This window comes from Equus przewalskii, chromosome 20, assembly GCF_037783145.1.
Source record: "Equus przewalskii isolate Varuska chromosome 20, EquPr2, whole genome shotgun sequence".
NCBI lineage: Eukaryota > Metazoa > Chordata > Mammalia > Perissodactyla > Equidae > Equus > Equus przewalskii.
This window is the reverse complement of record NC_091850.1, coordinates 29,369,947-29,389,761: the sequence shown is the minus strand read 5'-3', so window position 1 is coordinate 29,389,761 and position 19,815 is coordinate 29,369,947. Positions and strand designations below refer to the sequence as shown.

General features: G+C 37.5%; 1 protein-coding gene across 21 annotated transcripts in view; it reads left to right on the top strand.

The window, feature by feature from the left end:
- Positions 1-19,815, top strand: part of SPEF2 (sperm flagellar 2) — a 176,301-nt gene that overhangs the window by 95,639 nt on the left and 60,847 nt on the right. For all 21 annotated transcript variants that reach the window (XR_011530408.1, XR_011530407.1, XM_070587010.1 and 18 more), the window contains 5 exons: positions 2,561-2,635; positions 9,746-9,891; positions 14,242-14,369; positions 14,453-14,591; positions 18,245-18,382. Coding sequence is in view for 19 of the 21 variants with exons in the window: in XM_070587010.1 (XP_070443111.1) it covers positions 2,561-2,635; positions 9,746-9,891; positions 14,242-14,369; positions 14,453-14,591; positions 18,245-18,382 (626 nt within the window). In the remaining 2 variants the exon portion in view is untranslated. The remainder of the gene's footprint in view (positions 1-2,560; positions 2,636-9,745; positions 9,892-14,241; positions 14,370-14,452; positions 14,592-18,244; positions 18,383-19,815) is intronic.

The window sequence follows — 19,815 nt, the reverse complement described above, 5'->3', positions numbered from 1 at the left end:
GGAGATTTGAGATAGGTCTGAATATTTTTAGTTAAATTTATTTATATTAAACAAACAAATTTGAAGACTTTAGTAACATATATCATGATCTATTAACGACCATTGTATTCCAATAAAATGGAGCTTAACTAAAGGCTAACTATACCAATTCTAAGAAAATTTTTTTTTCATATGAACAGTAATGCACAAAGCCATGAATTAAATACATGCCCTTTTCCCACTACCTTATTAGGAATTTAAAAAACCAATACAGAGGTCTGGAGGAAAAAATGGAAATCTTTAAAATACCATTTAGACCTGGGGCAGACAGTTTTCACAGTGGCTCACGGGAGCCTGGAGCTATCCAATAGAGGCCTTTAACCTCTGGCCATGGCTCTCCCTTCCCCTTCCTCTGCCTCCGCCTGCTCACAGTGAGGAGTGTCTATATATTTGACCCATTCCCTGAAACCAATCTTTAGTGTTTCTGCTTATAACACAGTTCAGTCTTTAAGTTTCTGAAAGTTTGCTTGCAAATTTAAAATTGTATTCCTGAATACTGTGTGTTGGAGGAATAATAAAGCTATCGTTGCTTCAAAGAGTTATGGTATCTGTCTCTTTTTTCCACCAAGGGCAGGGCTAGTGCCTGATCTTTAAAATGTCTAGAAGGGTTAATCTCCAGAGGCCTAATTACTGCCTTCCAGCAGCAATGCATTATTGGAAGGAGATCCCAGTGCTTGTGGGCATTGATGGGGCAAAGAGCAGGCAGGAGGCCCTTACAGCTCAGGGAAGCTTGGCTAAGCAATTTAGAGAGGGAGGTTCCAGCAGGTTTATTCGTTTTTATATTAATAATTTACAATTTTTTTCAAAAGATAACATTTTCAGAACTGAAGGACTGAGGCTTCTGAAAATGCCCAACTCAAATATCCAATTACAATCTTCTTTAGAAGTGGAGATGAAAAAAAAAAGAGGAGTAATTTACCAAAAAAAAAATCAGCCTGGAAATTGGGTAAAGGAGGAGGCATAGGACTCATAGTACACTGAGTACTAACAGTCATTTTGTCCAAATATCGTTCTACATTGTATATGATTCTGCATTTTATATCTGCTTCAAATGCTCTTGGGATTAAATTTGAAAAACTTCACTGTTATGTGCCCTTAGAGGATTTATTATCAAATCCACTACCAAATGTCAGAATTTAATTTAAAACTAAATTTCTCAGGGGGACAAAATACAGTAGTACTATCCATGCTGTTATTTACGAATATTTTTTGAGATTTCAGAATATATTTTGGAACTGATTAAAATATAATGGACAGAGTACGTACTGCCCCCAGCATAAATTAGACTTCCCTACAATACTTTATAAATTCAATATCTTAAGTATCTCTGTTTTTACTTTCTTTTCCCTGTTGTCTGTGCTAAAGTTTAGAGCTGGTTAAGTAGTTGGTTACCCAGAGTATTGTTATTAAAGGAACTAGGAGCTTATCTGGACTTTGTTTTTAAAGCTTATTTCTAAAAAAGCAGCTAATTCAAATGTTTGTTTCTTATTTATTTATTTATTTATTTATTTATTTATTTATTAGTTTAATGGTCAAGAATTTGGATGTTACAAATCCTTTTATAGAAGTTAACAAAGTTTCCAGGTTAATCTTTTGTCTTTCACTTGTCTTATCTCTACGGAACCCTGGTTGTTGGATCTGAGATGTTTAAATGTAAGTGATATGTATTATGTATTCACACATTCTTATAACTATCACTTCTAAATATAAAGAATAGGTCAAACAGGCATTTAAATTGCCCTATGTGTCCATCCTTCCAATGAAAAAGAAAACTGTAGTCCAGGGAAAAGGGAAGAAAATGATTGAACCTGTTTAGTGCATCATGTGGAATGTAGTGAATTTTTTCAAGGGACTAATTTATTATTTGGGTCATCTTATTGATCTCTAGATCATCAGTTTCCCATTTTCCCCTTCCAATACATATCTGAACTAAATTCAAGGACTCCAAGGAAAATATACCCAAAACAGCCTTTGCATTACAAGTTATAGTCAGTGCGAAGTGGAAATGTAGAAGTCACAGGGCTCGCAAGTGTGGAGTCAAGAGAAGTTCAAGAATACACCATATCAAAAAGATGTGGTTAGTAACTCTTCTTCAAGGTGTTTTGGTGTCATTCTTATTACAGATCCCGTTGTATTATTGCATAAGTATCATTCAGTTGAAGTACATCCAAATTTTGATATGCTTCAAAGGGACTTGTGACTAACTTTTAAAACTCTGCAGCTATGTTGTGTTAAAGAGCTCACAATCAAATCCACTACCAAATGTTGATATTAAATTCAGGACTAAAATTCTCAGTGTGACAAAAGAGAATAGTGCCATCAGGGCTTTCATTCGAGAAGTTTCAATCCATAGTCTGTCTTCAGGTAAATTTTAACTCACAATGAAGACCTGAGTCATTTTATGCAGTTTACGAATGTAACTGTTTATCTGTGAGAAATAACATTTGATTGCTTACAAATCGCATAGCCCAGGCTATTGAAGAAAATCATCAATGATACTTATGTGTTGAATTTTGTCTAGAATCTCCGCATGGTAAGCAAGAATCTTCTCAGGAAGGAAAAGGGAAGAAAGGTGAAGCTTCACTCAAAAGAAAAGGTACAGCAGATAAAGATGGATATGATTCAATATAATTCTGCATTTTATAAGTGTCTCAGTAAAAATAGTGAGATTTGTTTAGTAGTGTGCATTGAATACTTTTCTCAGGCATTTGTAGACCATAGGCCCTTGCCAAAGAATATAACCTTAATCTTAATGCAGCCTGGCACTTAACAAAGGTCCTGCTGAGAAAAGTGATGCTTGCGGGGAATAATTTAGAGAATGTCTAATGTATAGAATATCCACTCATCGTAGATATTGTAGGTGTTATCATTGGGTGCTATGCCATCAGAAAGCTGCATATGAAACCATATTTTCTTGGGCCTCCGATGGAATTGCTTTCAAGGAATAAGCATGTTGGTATAATATCCTCAGCTTCCTCCACAACATAACATAGAAGTGGAGGTAAAGCTTTCATTATACCAATAGTAACCCAATATTATATTTTCTGAAGGGATAATACGCCCACTACATCGTTCAGTGGTCTCTATATGAAATCCCAGATGAGAACTTTCGTTCAGAATCAAAGAACAGGAAAACAGTCCTTCCTTTGAGTGGTTAGATAATTAACATCTCTAAGTGATAACATTTCCTTTTCTGTTTTGGATGTCCAGAAGTTCAGATCCAAATCGTGGCTCAGATTTAGTATCTGTGCAAGGACCTAGGTCTTAATATCTGCCTTCTAATCCCTCTCCTGGTTTTGATCACCTTCTTTAGGTTGTATTTTTCCTGACCCTAATTTCACTTATGGGTTTTTTTCTATTTTAACCATTTCTGTGAAATAAGAGGGATATAATTTTTAAGGTAACTGATAGTTGGTAGAAGAAAATCCTAGGCTCTGAAAAGCATTTTAGTTAGATTTATGTAGAAGCTGCTATAGCAACCAATTCATTAAAGATTGAAATGCAGTTATGGATACATACAGTTGACTTTTCCAGGATACATTCAAATGGGCTGCCATGAAGGGTGTACTTTTGTTTAGCTTTTCATTAAATTGCCAATGCATTTGCAACCCAAAAGTGTGCAGTGTTCACAAAATGATGTGCTAAAAAAGATATTTATTTTGGAGCCAGCTCCATGGCATAGTGGTTAAATTTACGCTCTCCGCTTCAGCTGCCTGGAGTTCACAGGTTCAGATCCTGGGTGCAGACCTACACACCACTCATTAAGCCATGATGTGGCAATGTCTCACATACAAAAAACAGAGGAAGATTGGCACAGATGTTAGCTCAGCAACAATTTTCCTCAAGCAAAAAGAGGAAGATTGGCAACAGACGTTCACTCAGGGCCAATCTCCCTCATCAAAAAAAAAAAAAAAAAAAGATATTTGTTTTGGCATTTTAAGACACATAACTGTGATTCTCACCCTTCTCTGATTATATGATGTGATAGGCTTATATAATTACAGCCATTTGGTGAGTTAACATATAATTTATGCTCAGCTCTCACCTGTTTACTAACAAAAGAAGAATTTTCACATTGCTTTATCATCCCTTGCTTTCTCATTGTGATCTACAAAAGTAAATGGAGGATCATCATAGAATCCTCAAAAATAGGAACTAAATACACCTATGTATACTAGGTACCAAATCATCAGTTAGACGTAATAATGTACATGCTCTAAGAGCATCCTTAATTAAAAGTATATAGACTCTAAGAAAACAATAAGCAAATACAAGTTCAACCAGTTAAATATATACACTGGAGTCATGCAGTTAGCTCAATTTAAATAGCACCAACCACTTCCAAACATTTTTTGCTTTTATTTTACTGATATTCTTTTGTGCTTAGTATTTGAAATAGGTGAACTCAGTCAAGATTTAGAAATCTTTCTGTTACATATAAATGCTGCTTTTTTGGCATTTATAACAAGATTTCCTTCATTAAGAGAAAGTTACATGATTTTAATTTTTAGTATTTGAAATTAACACCATTAGGGGTGAACACTACGATTGATTATCTGTTTATCTCACTGGCCATTTTATATCAATTATATTTAAAGCATCTTTTAGCGTTTGAGGAACCATTTCCTTTCTCCTGTCTACAAACTTATATCTCCCATACTTATATTAACATCTTTGATTCATTCCTATTCTTCTATTAGATCAATCCCTACCCTTCCCCCCCACCAAATCTTGACATTGAAATGCCATTTGCAATTGTACTTATGTTGTTCTTAAAGCATTTCTTATTTTCTTCAACCCATTTACCATTGTCCCATTTCATTCTTTCGTATAACAATGGCTTTTACACCCTCTGGCCTTGCTTAGGAGGTGTTAATTAGGGGCTAAGGGAAGACAGTTTTCCATAATCAACTAAATCTAAAATGCTGAGTTTTGCCAAATTAAAATGTTTTTAATTACGAGATTTTTAAATATTTTAATGTGCATCTTTAAGGGAGTGGGAGATACAGTATGTAATAACTGAAAACATTTTGGAGAAATTTCTTCTCTCTTGGAGGAATATTCAATGGGACTAGAGTTCTGCAGAACAAGCCTTTGGAAATAATGCCATCTTTAGTTCCTCTGGCCTGCCATGTATTAGTATCAGTACTGTTCGAGTGCTTGGCTTCTGATTTGACTTGTGGTTGTAGGTACTACCAGACTACTTAGCAATAAATGTAAAGTCAATGTTATAAACATTAATGACATCTAATTTAAAGGACATGGAAGAACAGAGAAAAAAGATAAAAGTGAAATGAAATTGAAATACCTAGATGCCTTTAGCCCCTAGAGCAGTGGCTCTTAGAGAATGGTCCCCAGACCAGGAGCATCCACATCACCTGGGAGCTTGTTAGAAATACAAATACTCGGCCCCACCCCCAACCTACTGAATCTGAAACTCCTGGAGGTGCAAAGCAATTTGTGTTTTAAAAAGCCCTCTCGGGAATTCTGATGATCACTGAAGTTGGAGAACTACTATACTAGAGCCCCAGGCCTTAACCACTGGAATATCAGAAACATTCAGTTATTTCTAAGGTATTATTTATAATGTACCCCCTTCTCCAAAATATTTAAGTTGCATTACAGTTTTTTTTAAAAAATGTATATAAAAGTGCTGTTGAAATAGAAATAAAAGCCAAGCCCTGACATGAGGGAGGTGGTATGCCCAACTCAAGGACACCATGCTTATTGTGGTGGCTCATTCAACTCAGAAGAACTGAACAAACAAGGCAAAGAAGGAAGCATAATGGGTTGCTTCATTCACATTTCCCGACAGAGGAGATATACCAATTGTACAAGAAAAAAACAAAAAACTAAGCTTTTCTAGGATGAATTTCTAAAATATATTTTTATCACCTTAAACAAAGGACAGTATGTGGAACCATGTACAAGCCCTTAATAGGTTTTCTAGCAAATGCAAAATACATTGGGTTTCATCTGAAGGTTTATGCCACACCTCTGAAAGTTTATGGTTAATTTGTGATTGTGGTTCAGATAGAAAAATTCAACAACAATCTCTTTTTATAATATAATTCATAATCATAATAACAAACTACCTCTTATGGAGTGCTCACTGTGTGCCAGGCACTATACAAGATAATTTGTGTATATATATAATCTCACTAATTCTAATAACCTCTTTTGAAGTAGAAATGATCATTTCCCACTTCAAACATGAGGAAATTGAGAGTCAAAATAAATAAAGTAGTGTTGTGTTAGAAACAGTTAAACTATGAGAAGGGAAAATTAGAGCCTCTTCCGTCTTTGGAGAATGTCATCTACATGCCCATATTAACTCACAACACCAAATTGCTCATAACTTCCCCGAATTTTGCCTTAATACTGTTACCATAGTTTAAGTGAATTAAATAATTTTTTTATACTCTTAAGTATAAGTTTTTTAATGAATCTATTTCTCAGCCTGTAGTTTTAAAAAAATTTTACCGGAAGTAGAAAAATTGTTTGCATGCAATGTAAATAGAAAACAATCTTAAAATCAATTTATGAGTCAAATCAATAGTATTGTAAAAACTGCTCTAAAGCTTGCAAATCTCTACATATCAATCTAATGAACACTGCTGAATATGAGCAACATAAACAGACACTAAAAAGCAATGAAGTGTGACAGTCAAAAGCGCAGTCTCTGGAGCCAGCCTGCCTAGACTGAAATCCCAGCTCTGATATTTACCATATGAATGATCTAAGGCAAGTAACTTTACCTTAGAATGCCTCAGTTCCCTCATCTATAAAATGGGTTAATAAAAGTAATTTTTCATGTAGCTATTGTAAGGAATAAGTAAATATACAAAAAAGTAGACAGAACAAAGTCTGACTCAAGAGTAAATGAGACTAAGTGAATACGGGATATTATTGGCACCAGACCAAGTTATCAAAGACTGTGAACAGAAAGGAGATTCCTTTCCGTAGTTGGCGTAGGGAGTTCCCATCACTTATTACTGATAAGTATAATTAAATTAGGACCCATAAGCGATCCCAGATAACCAGTCCTCATCACTTGATAGTTGTTCACATTCCATATCTTCAGCTCCACACAGAGTAACAACATGAATTCTAGGACACTAAGGAGAGAAAACTCCCTCCTCAAGCTTTTCCAAAATAGCTTCTCAATAGTGATTTAGAGAATAAGCTGGTTCCTGTTCCATCTCTGGCTCCCTACCTAACACTGACTCACTTCTCTTCCTGGCCATGTTGCTTCAGAGCTAAAGCTTTCATCTCATCCTAGACATCCTGAGTGTCTACTTGGCTTGCCAGTGTTTGTGGCCTAGGCAGCCATCAGCACTATTTCTTAACAACAAAGAGTTGTTTTTTTGCTGAACGTGGCCAACCCCAAGACAATAAGGAAGCCATCACTGTTAACCAGTCTTTTGGCTTCTACCTAGTGAAGCTGTTAATTAAATCAGATCCTACTAGGAAATATTTGGAGACCGAAAGGTAATAATAATGCCTTTCTTTAAAAAAAAACCAATAAATCAGACTTTCCATATCTTTTCCTCCTTCCTACAATCCTCTCATCTCTCTGAGTTGTGTCAACTTAATTTGAAAGTGTTCTAGTTTTCTTAATGTCCTCTCAGCAATTGATGAACCTTACTCTTACCTTTACTGAGCTCCTACTATGTTATTTTCTTTGCTCAAAGCTGTTGCTCTATCATTTCAACTTTGACCATTTCTTTACAGATAACGTGATTAAATAAATCATGTGTCCTAAAATTGCATTTTTCTTTTTTCCTTATGATTATTTGTACTTGTTCTTGTTTAATGGGCTTCTATGTGTTACCATTAGGTTCTTATAACTGAAAATAAAAAAGCTAAAATCTACCTTTATGCTAAGCATGGATCACTCTCTAAACCTTTTATGCATGAAGAATGGCTACACTGAGGACTCAGTGATCCAACTGTCAAGCAAAAGCAAATATCTTATTAGAAACTGAAGCTTTCATATGGTTGGATGGGAGGTACTTAAAAAGGAAAGCCCTCCATTGTATTTAAGATGTTGATAGATTTTTGTGCAAAAGTGACATCTGTTTTCATTCACTATGACATAGATACATTTTTATTCATTCAAATCTTTTGCCTCTTAGCACTTTCATTGTTAAAAATTAGATAAAAGTTAAATAGAATCAAAGAACAATGGTCCAAATATATTCCCTGACTCTCTTGATTTTCACTGAGTGATCATGATATTTAAGAAAAGAAGAAAAAGAAACTCATTCCAGTCTCACATTTATAATTACCAAGTTCTTCCTTTTAGGAATTCTTCTTAGAGAAATTCATCTTAAAATGGTCATAGTGTTATCACTTTTGTTGCGCTAGAGATTCATGTCAAAGAATGAAAAATCACCATATAGAAAAATATATATCAAGTAAGGAACATTTTTTGGTTATTGCCTGAACAAAGATTTCCTTAAATTGTTCTAAATTTTAAAAATCTAGATACAACTTAAGACCTGTGGATAATAGACACTGTTTTTAAATGTATAAGTAGAAGTCACATAAACTCCCCACAAGACATAATTGACAATTTCCCCTCTACTTATAATCCATATATTTTAAACTAACATAAACGTGGAAGATATATTTACTTTTATAAATGGCATTATCATTAAAGAATATTCATTAAAAAAATACATTTTTGGGAAAGAAAGTGCTCCCAGTTCTGTAGGCATCTACAAACTGCATCTAAAATTCAATAATTGATCTGAAGGTAAGTGGAATTTAAACTGAATGAATTTCTAAACTATAATAACCTTGATTTTTAAGGAAATATTAATACTTTCTGAGTTAAGGTACTTTGGTCAGTCACAAGGTCTGTCAGTCCATCAGAGTGAGGCTTGTCTAGATTCCCGCTTCTTGATGCTATCTCGGAAAGTGAAGCGTGTGCCCTTTCTGAATTTTGAACTAAAAATTAGACCTCTTTCTCATCCTCATCCTTCTCTTTTTCTTGCTTCTTCTCTTCCTTCCTCTCTCTCTCACTTTTATGCCTTAATTCATCTAGGCTTATGACGCAGCAATTGCCTTCATCCATACTCCATAACAGTAGCAAGAAATACGGTTTCCTACTCAGAAACCCTGTGTCTCGTGCAGGGAATGTGAGAATATTCAGGAGCTACAATACCTCTTCTTATCCTCCCTAACATTCCTCACTGACTCTGGCAGACTCTTAAAATAACCTCCTTCCTCCCTGCTCTGCCCCTGGGCTTCCAGGAAAAGCAATAGCATCACTCGTGTTATAGCTACCCTCTCCCTCCTTCAGGCTGGAGTTTAATTTACTAGTTTTTGCAATAGTAAATGAAATATACTTTGCTCTAGAGTCTACACTTTATAGAACCACATGTTTCTTGTGGAAGCAAGGACAGAGATAATAATACAATATCAAGTTGCTTTTCATAGCCAATGAGATAAGAGAAGTTGGATTGCTTTTTTTTAAAACAAACAAACAAACAACAACACTGTTGTTGGCATTATTGGTTAATTCAGAGGGCTGTGGATAATGAAGTTTTTCATTTTTGATTTGATGAGGCTGCCCGAAGTTGCTTAAGAAGTAGTTAGTGAATTGCCTGGAGTCCACAGAAATCACAGATTTATTCATCCACCAGAATCTGGTCTCTTTCATTTACTTGTAATGGAATGATTTGATATCACGTTGAAGGTTCTAAAGGAAAATCTGCAGGAGGGAAAGTACCAGTAAAGAAATCACCTGCTGAGTCTACAAATACGTCACCTACTCCAGTAGGTCCGCCACCACCTAAGCCCGGATCAGAAGAATGGGTCTATGTGGATGAACCAATTGCTGAGGTATGGCAGTTTAGATTCAAGCTGGTAGAATTTATTGTTTCTCCTGTTTATAGTAACAGTCACACCATTTTTTTGCACCATCCAGAAGGACTTTCATAGCTAGTAATGAATATACTCGTTAAAAAACCAAGATGATTTTTTGAGACTGCTCATTGAACCACATCTCATCCATTCTCTACTCACTCGCATTTCTGAGTCATGCTTTGAACTGCTGTGGAGTGCTGAAATGAAGGCCACCAATGGGTTCTGTGAGGACTAATTTTCTCCCCAGTACAAGCAGAGATGCACTTTCCTGGAAGAATGACTTCCCCAGAACACATATCCAGCAAATTATAGCCCTCCATCCATTTTCTCATGCCCTCATCATAACGCCTCCAAAGGAAGTTTAACCTCTAATTTTTTAGAAATAGTAAAAATTTTTTGAAGCCAACTAAACTAATGAAAGAACAGATAGCTTTCTGGCCTGAGAACTTTAAATGGGTGCGTTAGTGTAAGGCAGGAGATGTAAGGCAGGAGATGCTCAGGTAAGCCCTGGAAGCTCCATTCAGCACTCTGTTCTCTGACAACCACAAAGCACAATTGCCACCTACACAAATCTGTTTGCTCTAATTGATAAGTCATCTTAGGAGAATCACACAGAAAGGTTTTTCCTTTAAAGCTTTTTAAAACGACAAGAGCTTTTTGAAAGACTCCATCCCTGTCTTCCTTCACTGCGGTCCTCAGTGATTGCTTACCTTGCTAACTCTTGGCACTGACCATCTGTGCCCAGCATTTGAGACCCAATCATGAATTGTAGTGATTTGTGGTGTTGCTGTCATTTTTGGGCTTTCCTAGGGAAATGTCTTATCTCCCCAATTAGATGATGGACTCTTTGGGGGAGGGTAGGAAAACGTGGAATAATTCACTGTATTTAATACAGAATCAAACACAGTGCAGAGTATGTAATAGATTCTTGATAGGGCTCTAACGAATTCATTAAGTAGCATTGATGGGGAAATTAGAACGGAAAATATTTGAAGATGAGAACATTAAATGATATAATTATGAATTTGTGTAATTGATATCACTCAGCCAAACAGAAGCTACTTTTAAAAATAAAGATATTCAAAAACTGTCTTAGAAGCAGGATATAGAAGTGGTTGTCGGGAAGGAGATAAAATTAAAATTCTATTATTTGGCAGGGGCAAAATATGGCATAAATATTGAAATCCAATCCTTAACTCCAAACCTTGAAGCCCTTGAGAAAAATAATTCATAGAGGACAAGAGGGAAATAGAGAGCAGGAGTAAAAAAATAAACATTAACACTGAGATACGGCACCAGCTCCCATGTAGATCTTCTAGTAGTCAGGATTCTGGCAGAAAACAGGTGATAATTTGAGGGGAGTTGAATAAAGGATATAGCCGTTAAATAAGGAAACCTACAAGGATTAGATTATTACCCTGAAAACGAGAGATAGCTGGGAGCTATTATGGCCACTAGGCCTGAGAAGGTGAGGAAAGGGAGCAGAGGCTTGGACCTCATGAGGACCTCTGCATGAAGAGGGCCGTCTGACTAGAGCTGTGGCCTTCAGCAGAAGGATGCAGGCAAGCACAGCGACCCAGCAGAAAAAAGCAGGGAAATACATAACCAGACCTCAAGTTCCTGCTCTCATCTCTTGCCCAGGAGGTAAAGGGCAAGGGAGTTTCCTAAAGCAGTTCTCATAAGTTAGTCTTCCAGAGCACTGAGCCGGGTGGAGAATGAAGGCTAAGAAACTGGTCTGGAGGAGCAATGGGTAGATAGGCAGCACAGACGTCTAGTTACCTAAGCAAAACCATGTAGAAAACACATTTTGCTACAAATAGAAGTAGCCTTGGGCCTAGAAACAAAGCAGGCCATGGGATCCATTCTAGTCCTTTTCCCACTCTAAATTTCTCACACAGAGTTGCAGTGCTTGCCTGCCAAGGAAGAAGAAAGACAGATGCCCAGTTAAATTTGAATTTCAGATAATCAACAAATTTTATTGAGTATCCTATTCTTTATCGGGTAACACTAGTTCCAGGCCTTCCTAGGACCCAGATCTACCTTACCTCAATAGGCATGTGGAAGGAAAGGGAGAGAGAGAGATTGCTTTCATACCTGACTCTCCCAGGAGGAGGCAGCAGCCAAGTTGGAGAGCCTGGTTCTTCCCGTTCTTCCAGCCACAGGGGAAGGTGCAGAGAGAACAAAGGAGGCAGTTGGAGTGCGAGGTATTTGCTTTCCAACTTCTGAAGATTTGGAGAATATTTGCTTTGGCTACCAATTTCCTATTATGTTCAGTCTTCTCTAATGAAGAGAAGACTATTTAACTGGAAAGTGTAGATCTGAAGATCTAGCCACATCACTAAGTTCAAGTCCCCAGACTCAGAAAAATTACATCCCAGAGACTGGAAGAACCTACAGGTATGACATTATCAATAACTCATAGAAATCACAGAGGCGATTCTAGAAGACCAGATGTAGGCATATGCTAAAATATTTAATGAAAGCTAGATGGGATTTAGGAATATACAGACCAATAACCTGTACATTAATCCCTGACAAAATTGAGAGAAAATTATTAAACACATGACCTGCGAGCACTTATGAAATAGAAAAGTAATCACCCAGAGCCCACACAGGTTCACTAAGACTAAGTCCTGCTAAACTGGCCCCTTCCTTTTCCTTGATAGCATTTGGGTAGGTGCATCAGGGAAGAGTCATAAACACAGTATATCTTGAGTTAAAAACAGTATTTGACGATTTCTCATGAAGTTCTTATAGATAAATGAGAGCTGTAAACAGGTTATTAATTCACTTAGGTCTATTCGTAGGTGGTAACTCTCTAAGCACAGAGAATTAAGTAATGGATTGAAGTCAACCAGGAGGGAAGTTTAGCAGTGAGTTTATTTAAAATGGTCTTTAGCATCATTCTGGATACCATATCCTTTAAGAGAGATCATGAAAAACTAGAAACTAGAAGGGGCAACTAGGTAAGAAAAAAATGTTAAAATAATATCAGAGGAGCATTAAAGGAACTGCAAATGTTTAATTTGGATAAATGAATACTTGAAGTATGGTTGGACATAGAGTTGTGGGCTGTTAGAACTTGATGGAGCCATCCAGTCTCTTAAAAATTTAACTGATGCTAAATTGGGTTCAGGTGAGTCTACCTACATCCGTATTAACATTTGTTGAGCACCTGTTACGTGCAAATCTATGCTAGATGCTGGGAATACAAAAACAAGCAGGTTTCATCCTCAATCCTTGCCTACTTCTCCTCACTCAAGTCTTCAAATACTTGACAGGCTGTCATAGGGAAGACTGTATGAATGTAGCCTGTCGTCCTCCAAAGAGCACAGCTAGGGCTGATAAGTGGAAACTACAAGAAGGCAAATTTCTGCTCAACACAGGAAGAATTTGAGTTGTGTGGCAGTGGAGGGGGCTGCCTTGAAATTTCATGCTTAATCCATTGGTGAGGTCCACAGAGAGACTGGATAATCTATCTCCAGTATTTGGCATTTCTCGGTTGAAGAGGAAGTTAGCCTAGATGACCTCTGAGGTCCTCATGTGTGATTCCCTGAGTAAAGAAATGCACAGTCAATAAGGGAATAATTGGTATGGCAAGTTTATGTTGAATATAATATGTATCTTCAATTTTATTTCATTTTGATTATTTCTTGTTTTTGATTGTTTATTTGCATCATTAAAGATAAAAGAAACTTTCTAATTTTCATGATGCACACAGCCAAGATAAAACTCTTGGGAAAATTCAAAGAAATAACTCATTATCACCCTGACATGAACTGTAGGTGTTGTCCATACTAGACATGCCCTAACTTAGGCAAAATGTGCCATCTGTGACAATTCAATTCATTCATTCAATAAATATTTCTTGAGCACCTACTATGTCTGAGACACTGTGGTAATTATAGGAAAAACTGTATAGTGGTGAACAAGACAACTATTGTTCCTAGCTTTATGATACTGACATTCTTGAGGTGGATATAGACAAATAAATAAGCAGTTACAATTAATGTCATTGATCCTATAATGGGAGAAGTCCGGGGTGGTAAGGTACAACTTCAGAGCTTCAGAGAGTGATCTTATAGACTTGTTGGATCACGGAAAGATTTCTGGAAGAAATTATGTCTGAGTTGAGACATGAAGAATTATTTGGAATAGGAATTACCTGAGGAAGAAGAGAAAGGAGAAGCAAGAAATTTCACAGAGAATGCTTTATGTAGTTGCAGTTGCTGCTTGATCTCCTTGCTTAGTGTTGCTCTTTTGACTCAATTATTTGGAAGAATTTTCACTTTGAAATAATAATTTTTATGCTTTACCATTTAACAGGAAATACCTTCATTTTTAGTACCTTACTGGGAACTAATAGAAAGTTCCTACATAGACTCCATCAAAAAAGTACTCAGGCATCTACGAGAAGACCAGCATACTGTGCTTGCCTACTTATATGACATTAGGTAAGTAAAGTTTCCTAAGTTAGAATCTTATAGTTCATAGGTATGACATGTAAGCTCCATCTCATTCTCTTAATGTCTTACAGAACAGGTTTCCAGCAGTTTCTAAGGCGTCCAGATCACAAGCAAAATTTTGTATCTCAATGGCAGACTGATTTCAACTCTCTTCCTGATGACCTGTGGGATGATGAGGAAACAAAGGCTGAGCTACACCAAAGACTGAATGTAAGGGAATCTGTGACCTGCTGGGCCAGGGCCTCCACACTCTCAGATCTTACACTGCAAAATCCTAATTCATTCCCTTCTTACTTTCTTGAGGTGTGAGGATGAGGAGGAAAATGGTTTGGACACTTGCCTGCCAACTCTCAAGAGCAAAGGCTCTTCTGCACTCTGAGTTCAGAAGGAGAATGTGGTGGCCAATGCTTCCAGAAAGGGAATCCAAGGCCAGCAGTACAAGAGCATTCTTGGCATCTGTTGTGCAGCTGTTAACCCCTTTGTTGAGCCATGTAACTGTGTCCTTGACTGGTATTATGTACATGTCTATTTTGAAGGCAGGTATATGATTGGTTGATGTCAGGGAGAAGGAGAAGGAGAGAACGGCATGGAAAACCTAAAGAGTTGCTTCTATGGTATAGATCCCTGGAGGGAAGGTACCAAATCTTATACATCTTTGCCTCTCCAACAAGCACAATGCCTGGCACTTCGTAGTCAGGCAGATTTTCATAAATTAATAAATGGAGTTTATTACCGTGATGCTTTCTAAAGCCCTCCAGTGTACAAGAAACCTGATTTCAATCTCTTACCCTTCATCTTTTCTGTGTAAATTTACAGAGCCCCTTATCCTGTTAGAGGAATTCTTTCCCTTGCCACTTAAGTATAGACTACTAATAGTCCAGTCTGATTATAATCTCAATATTTATTTGTACAACAAAAACAATGCCAGTCTCTACCCCATGGCCCATTCATCTACTCTATAAATATTTATTGAGCATCTGCCATGGTCTTAGTATTGTTTAAGGGGCTGGGGATTCCACAGTGAACAAAAAAATCTATGACCCTATGATGGTGGCCAGAAGACAGAGAATAAGAAATAAACAAGTAAACGTATAGTGATATGTCATTGGCAATAAGAGCTATGTGGAGAACAAGAAAACAGAGCAAGGGGAAAAGGAACATTGATGTACCATTTTGTATATGGTGGTTGTGGAAAGGCCCACTGAGAAGTGAGACGGTGACATTTGAGCAAATTCAGGACAGAAGTAATTGAGTGAGCCGTGTAGCTATTTGGGGAAAGAGTATATCAGGCACAGTGAAAAGCAAAGGTAAGGGCACTGAAAGGGGAGGATGGTTAGTGTGTTTGAAGGACAACCAGGAGGCTGGTGTGGCTGCAGCAGAGTGAACGTGGCTGAGTGGTTGGTGATGAGGTCAGAGAGATCATAGGGACCAGATTAGCTAAGGCCTTGGAGGTCATTATTAGGATATTGGTGTTGATCTGAACAAGAGTTGAAACCTTGGCTTTTGGTTGTAAAAGAGTCTATAGTGGAGCAGCAGCAAGGAGACTGCCTGGGAAACCAATTGGGAAGCTACTGAGATTAAGTGAAGGCATTAGGGTGACTTGGATGAGCGGCTGCTGGAGGATTTGACCCAAGAGGTATTGAATCAACGAATGTCCTGGTAAAACTGAAATATTTTACCTCTTCTTAGACATTCCTCAAATACTAATTAATAGCTATGTAAATCCTAAAACATATCTGCCTTTTCTACCTCTTTCCTACTTACTTATAATGCCAGCCCTTCTATATACTTCTTCTTCCCCATATCAGTCAGGTGATTGTTGGTAGAAGGAGAAGGTTTTTAAATTAAAAATATCTAATGTGGGATTTTTTTAAATTCCAAATATACCACATGTTTATTGTAGACAACTAGATAATAAAAAGAAAAATTTAAAATAACAAATTCATAATCCCATTGCCAATAGTTAACCATTGTTACTACCTTGGGGCAATTATTTTTGCAAAAAGATGTGATTGCAATGTATATATTGTTTTCTAACATTCTTTTTCAACAGTAGAACATGTTTTCTTTCTCAATAAAAATTCATCATTTTTATGTCTAAAAGATATTCCACTAATGAGCTATATCCTAATTTATTTAACAAATTTCTGTTTTTAGTCACCATTTCATTAACAAATATTTGTTGAGCACAAATTTTTTATTATAGAGAATTATACAGAAAATTTCATCCAGTTAAATACTTATGACATCCTTAATTATTTCCTTGGGCAAAAAAATTACTGAGGGGCCAGCCTGGTGGCATGGTGTTGAAGTTTGTGCACTCAGCTTCAGAGCCCAGGGTTGCAGGTTCAGATCCCAGCGTGGACCTAGCACTGCTCATCAAGCCATGCTGTGGTGGCATCCCACATAAAATAGAGGAAGATTAGCACAGATGTTAGCTCAGCAACAATCTTCCACAAGCAAAAAGAGGAAGACTGGCAGCAGATGTTAGCTCAAGGCCAATCTTCCTCGTAAAAAATAAAAGACTGTGATATTTTCATTTCATGTGCAGCCCCCATAAGGTAGCAAACCAAAATGCCAAGTGTTCCTCAAACACAGTATCACATAAGTAAAATCCAAGCCCTAGAATCAAACTCCTTGTGTTCAAATTCTTGGCTCCACCACACTTGACACCTAAGCAAGTGACTTAACCTCTCTAAGCATCAATTTTCTCATCAGAAACTTACCTCTTGCTTAGTGTGGGGATTAGTAAGGTAACCGATGTAAAGTACTTAACACAGTGCCCAACACATTGTACATGTTCAACAAATTATTGCTATTGTGAAAAATGTCAAGTTTTATTGGACTGTATATATTTCATTAGTGAGATATTTTATCAAACCATAAATATTTTATCACTATGAATCAGATTATAATAATAGTTTTCACTAATTAAGGAATTATTCTGTGCTAAATACTATGCTAAATACTTTACATACATACGTAAGCTAATTTGTTCTATATAACACAGCTAAAAGGTGAGTAATGTTATCCCCATTCTACAGATAAAGTAACAAGAGCTAATATAGTGGTACATGTTATTCAAGACCACAGGCTCATGTCCTGGCTCCAGCACTTACTCATTATATGACATTAAGAAGATAACCTCTCTGCGACTCAGTTTCCTCATCTACAAAGTGAAGATAATAATAGTACCTAAGGTTGTTGTGAAGCATTAAATGTGTCAATATAAGTATGGTGACTTATATTCCAACACATATATGAAGGCCTTAGTACTTGGTAACTATTGTTATTTTTATGAAAATTATCAGCACTATTGTTGCTCAGAATCTGGTACATGTCAGAGCTGGGATCTTTAAAAGATTTTTTTACTGTTAGCTTTTTAGTACAAATTTATTTTTGGACAATCCCATTAGGCTCTGATAGCATTTCTTGGTGAATGACATGTTCCACTCGTGATTAATTAATAGGCCTGTGCCCTTGCATTAAATACAGCTGCATGAGTCTTCCACGAGCAAGACACCATTTCCTCAGAAATTCCCTGAAAGGACTTTTTCAACCAAACAAATTTTTTGAGGAAGGATTGGAATATATCAAACAGACACCCACGAATAAAGGAACTGCAGTGGATTTGTGGTAGACACAGGCTTACGATGTGGTGAGCTAGTCTTAGAAAGCGAGGCCTGACATAGAGTAGAAGCAGATAAATATTTGTTGAATGAAGGAATAAAATCCATGAGCACATTAGGTCAAAATTTTCTTTAGAGTCATTTTTAGGACAGGCCAAGGATTTTAGTTTTATTACACTGAGGTAATTTGAGCCATCAATCAGAAGCGTAACAGCAATGTTTCTTTCCGTTCAGGATTTACGAGACCGCCTGTGGGACATTTGTGATGCCCAGAAGGAAGAGGCCGAGCAGGAGCGTCTGGATATCATAAATGAGAGCTGGTTGCAGGATTCCATGGGAATAACGATGAACCATTTCTTCTCACTGATGCAGGTAAGAGCAGCCAGTCATGAATACAAACTCTTCCCTCCACAGCCATGTCCCTCATGTAACAACTCCTTTAGGACTGTGAGGAGTCTGTTCAGGGCTCATTTTACTTATAGCATTCTGCCCAGCCTGAGCTCCTGCTTGCCAAGGAAGTTAGCTGAAATAAATGATTTTGGCCTCCACCAAACGAGCATCAGAAATGGGAGCATCCCAAACAACTAACCACCAGGTTTGCTTCCAGGTGGCCCAGACCTGTGGAGGGGACAGCAGAGATGGTATCTATACTGATTGTTACCTCATCAGCCTCTCACAGCAGACATTCAAAGTGGCCAGCCAAAGCCTGGGAAAGCAAACCAGCCATAAAGCATGGGCTAGATCAGACTCAGCAGGCCTTTGATTCCAGAAAAAAGTTTATGTCTAGACTGGAAAAGCAGACTATTCATCAGAACAACTCGATTAACTTATATGTGCAGTCTGTTAAATAAAAAACTGCACTGGAAAGATAAGAAGATAGACATAGATTTTATTCTGAGACATTATCAACAATAGAGGAGAGAGCATAGACCAAGTCTAGATACGCAGCTGCCAAAAATAAGGGCTGGAGAGATTTTAAGAGCTGGAGTGGGGTAGAGAGTCATAGACCATCTATGTTTGCTGACTGGCCTTGCCTAAAGGAAAAGTAAACTTTCTCCTATCTTCACAACAGGAGGTAGTTCTACCACTTGGAGCAAGCCACCCTCCTAAGTTAGGCACCTCCCCTCCCAGAGGAGCTGGGACGCAGGCTTTCTGTTCCTTGATGCTTACCTTTCAAAGAGAGGTTTCCCAGGTCCTAGGGAAAGACAGTCCTGAGTTCTAAAACTGGCAAGAAGCTTTTAAAAAGATTTACATTTCAAAGGGGCAGATTCAAAGGATTTATAATGACAAGTTTGCTAAAGTAAATACTTCAGTCAGGAGCCTAGGTTAGAAAGAAGCCCATGTGAAATTTCGTCAAGCTGAGGAGAATTTGAAGGCTGTCTTGGTCAAGCCATGTCTACATGAGTATTTTTTTCTAGAAGAATAGCAATGAGGATAGAGAATGGAAAAGGTACATTTCTAGCCTTCAACTGATTACCTACCTGAGAAGATGCTGCAGGAAATGAGAATATTTAGCTGACAGTCGCCAGAGCTAGTGCATAGTAGGTGTTCAATAAATGCTTGTTCAACTAAGGACCAATGAATGCTAGCACTTCCAGTATTCAAAGGGACAAGTCTCTGGTGCAGGGGCAGTTGGACCATAGGAGGCCTGAGAAGTAGGCAGAAACCTGAGAGGCAAGGGCAGCCTCACTGATTGCTGGCTCCAGGATCCAGGTGGGAGTTAACGAGACATGGGTTGTGCAAAGGATTAAAGTGAAACACTCAAGCAGCCTGAGCCAGTCTGGCTAGCATCCCTGGGACACCAG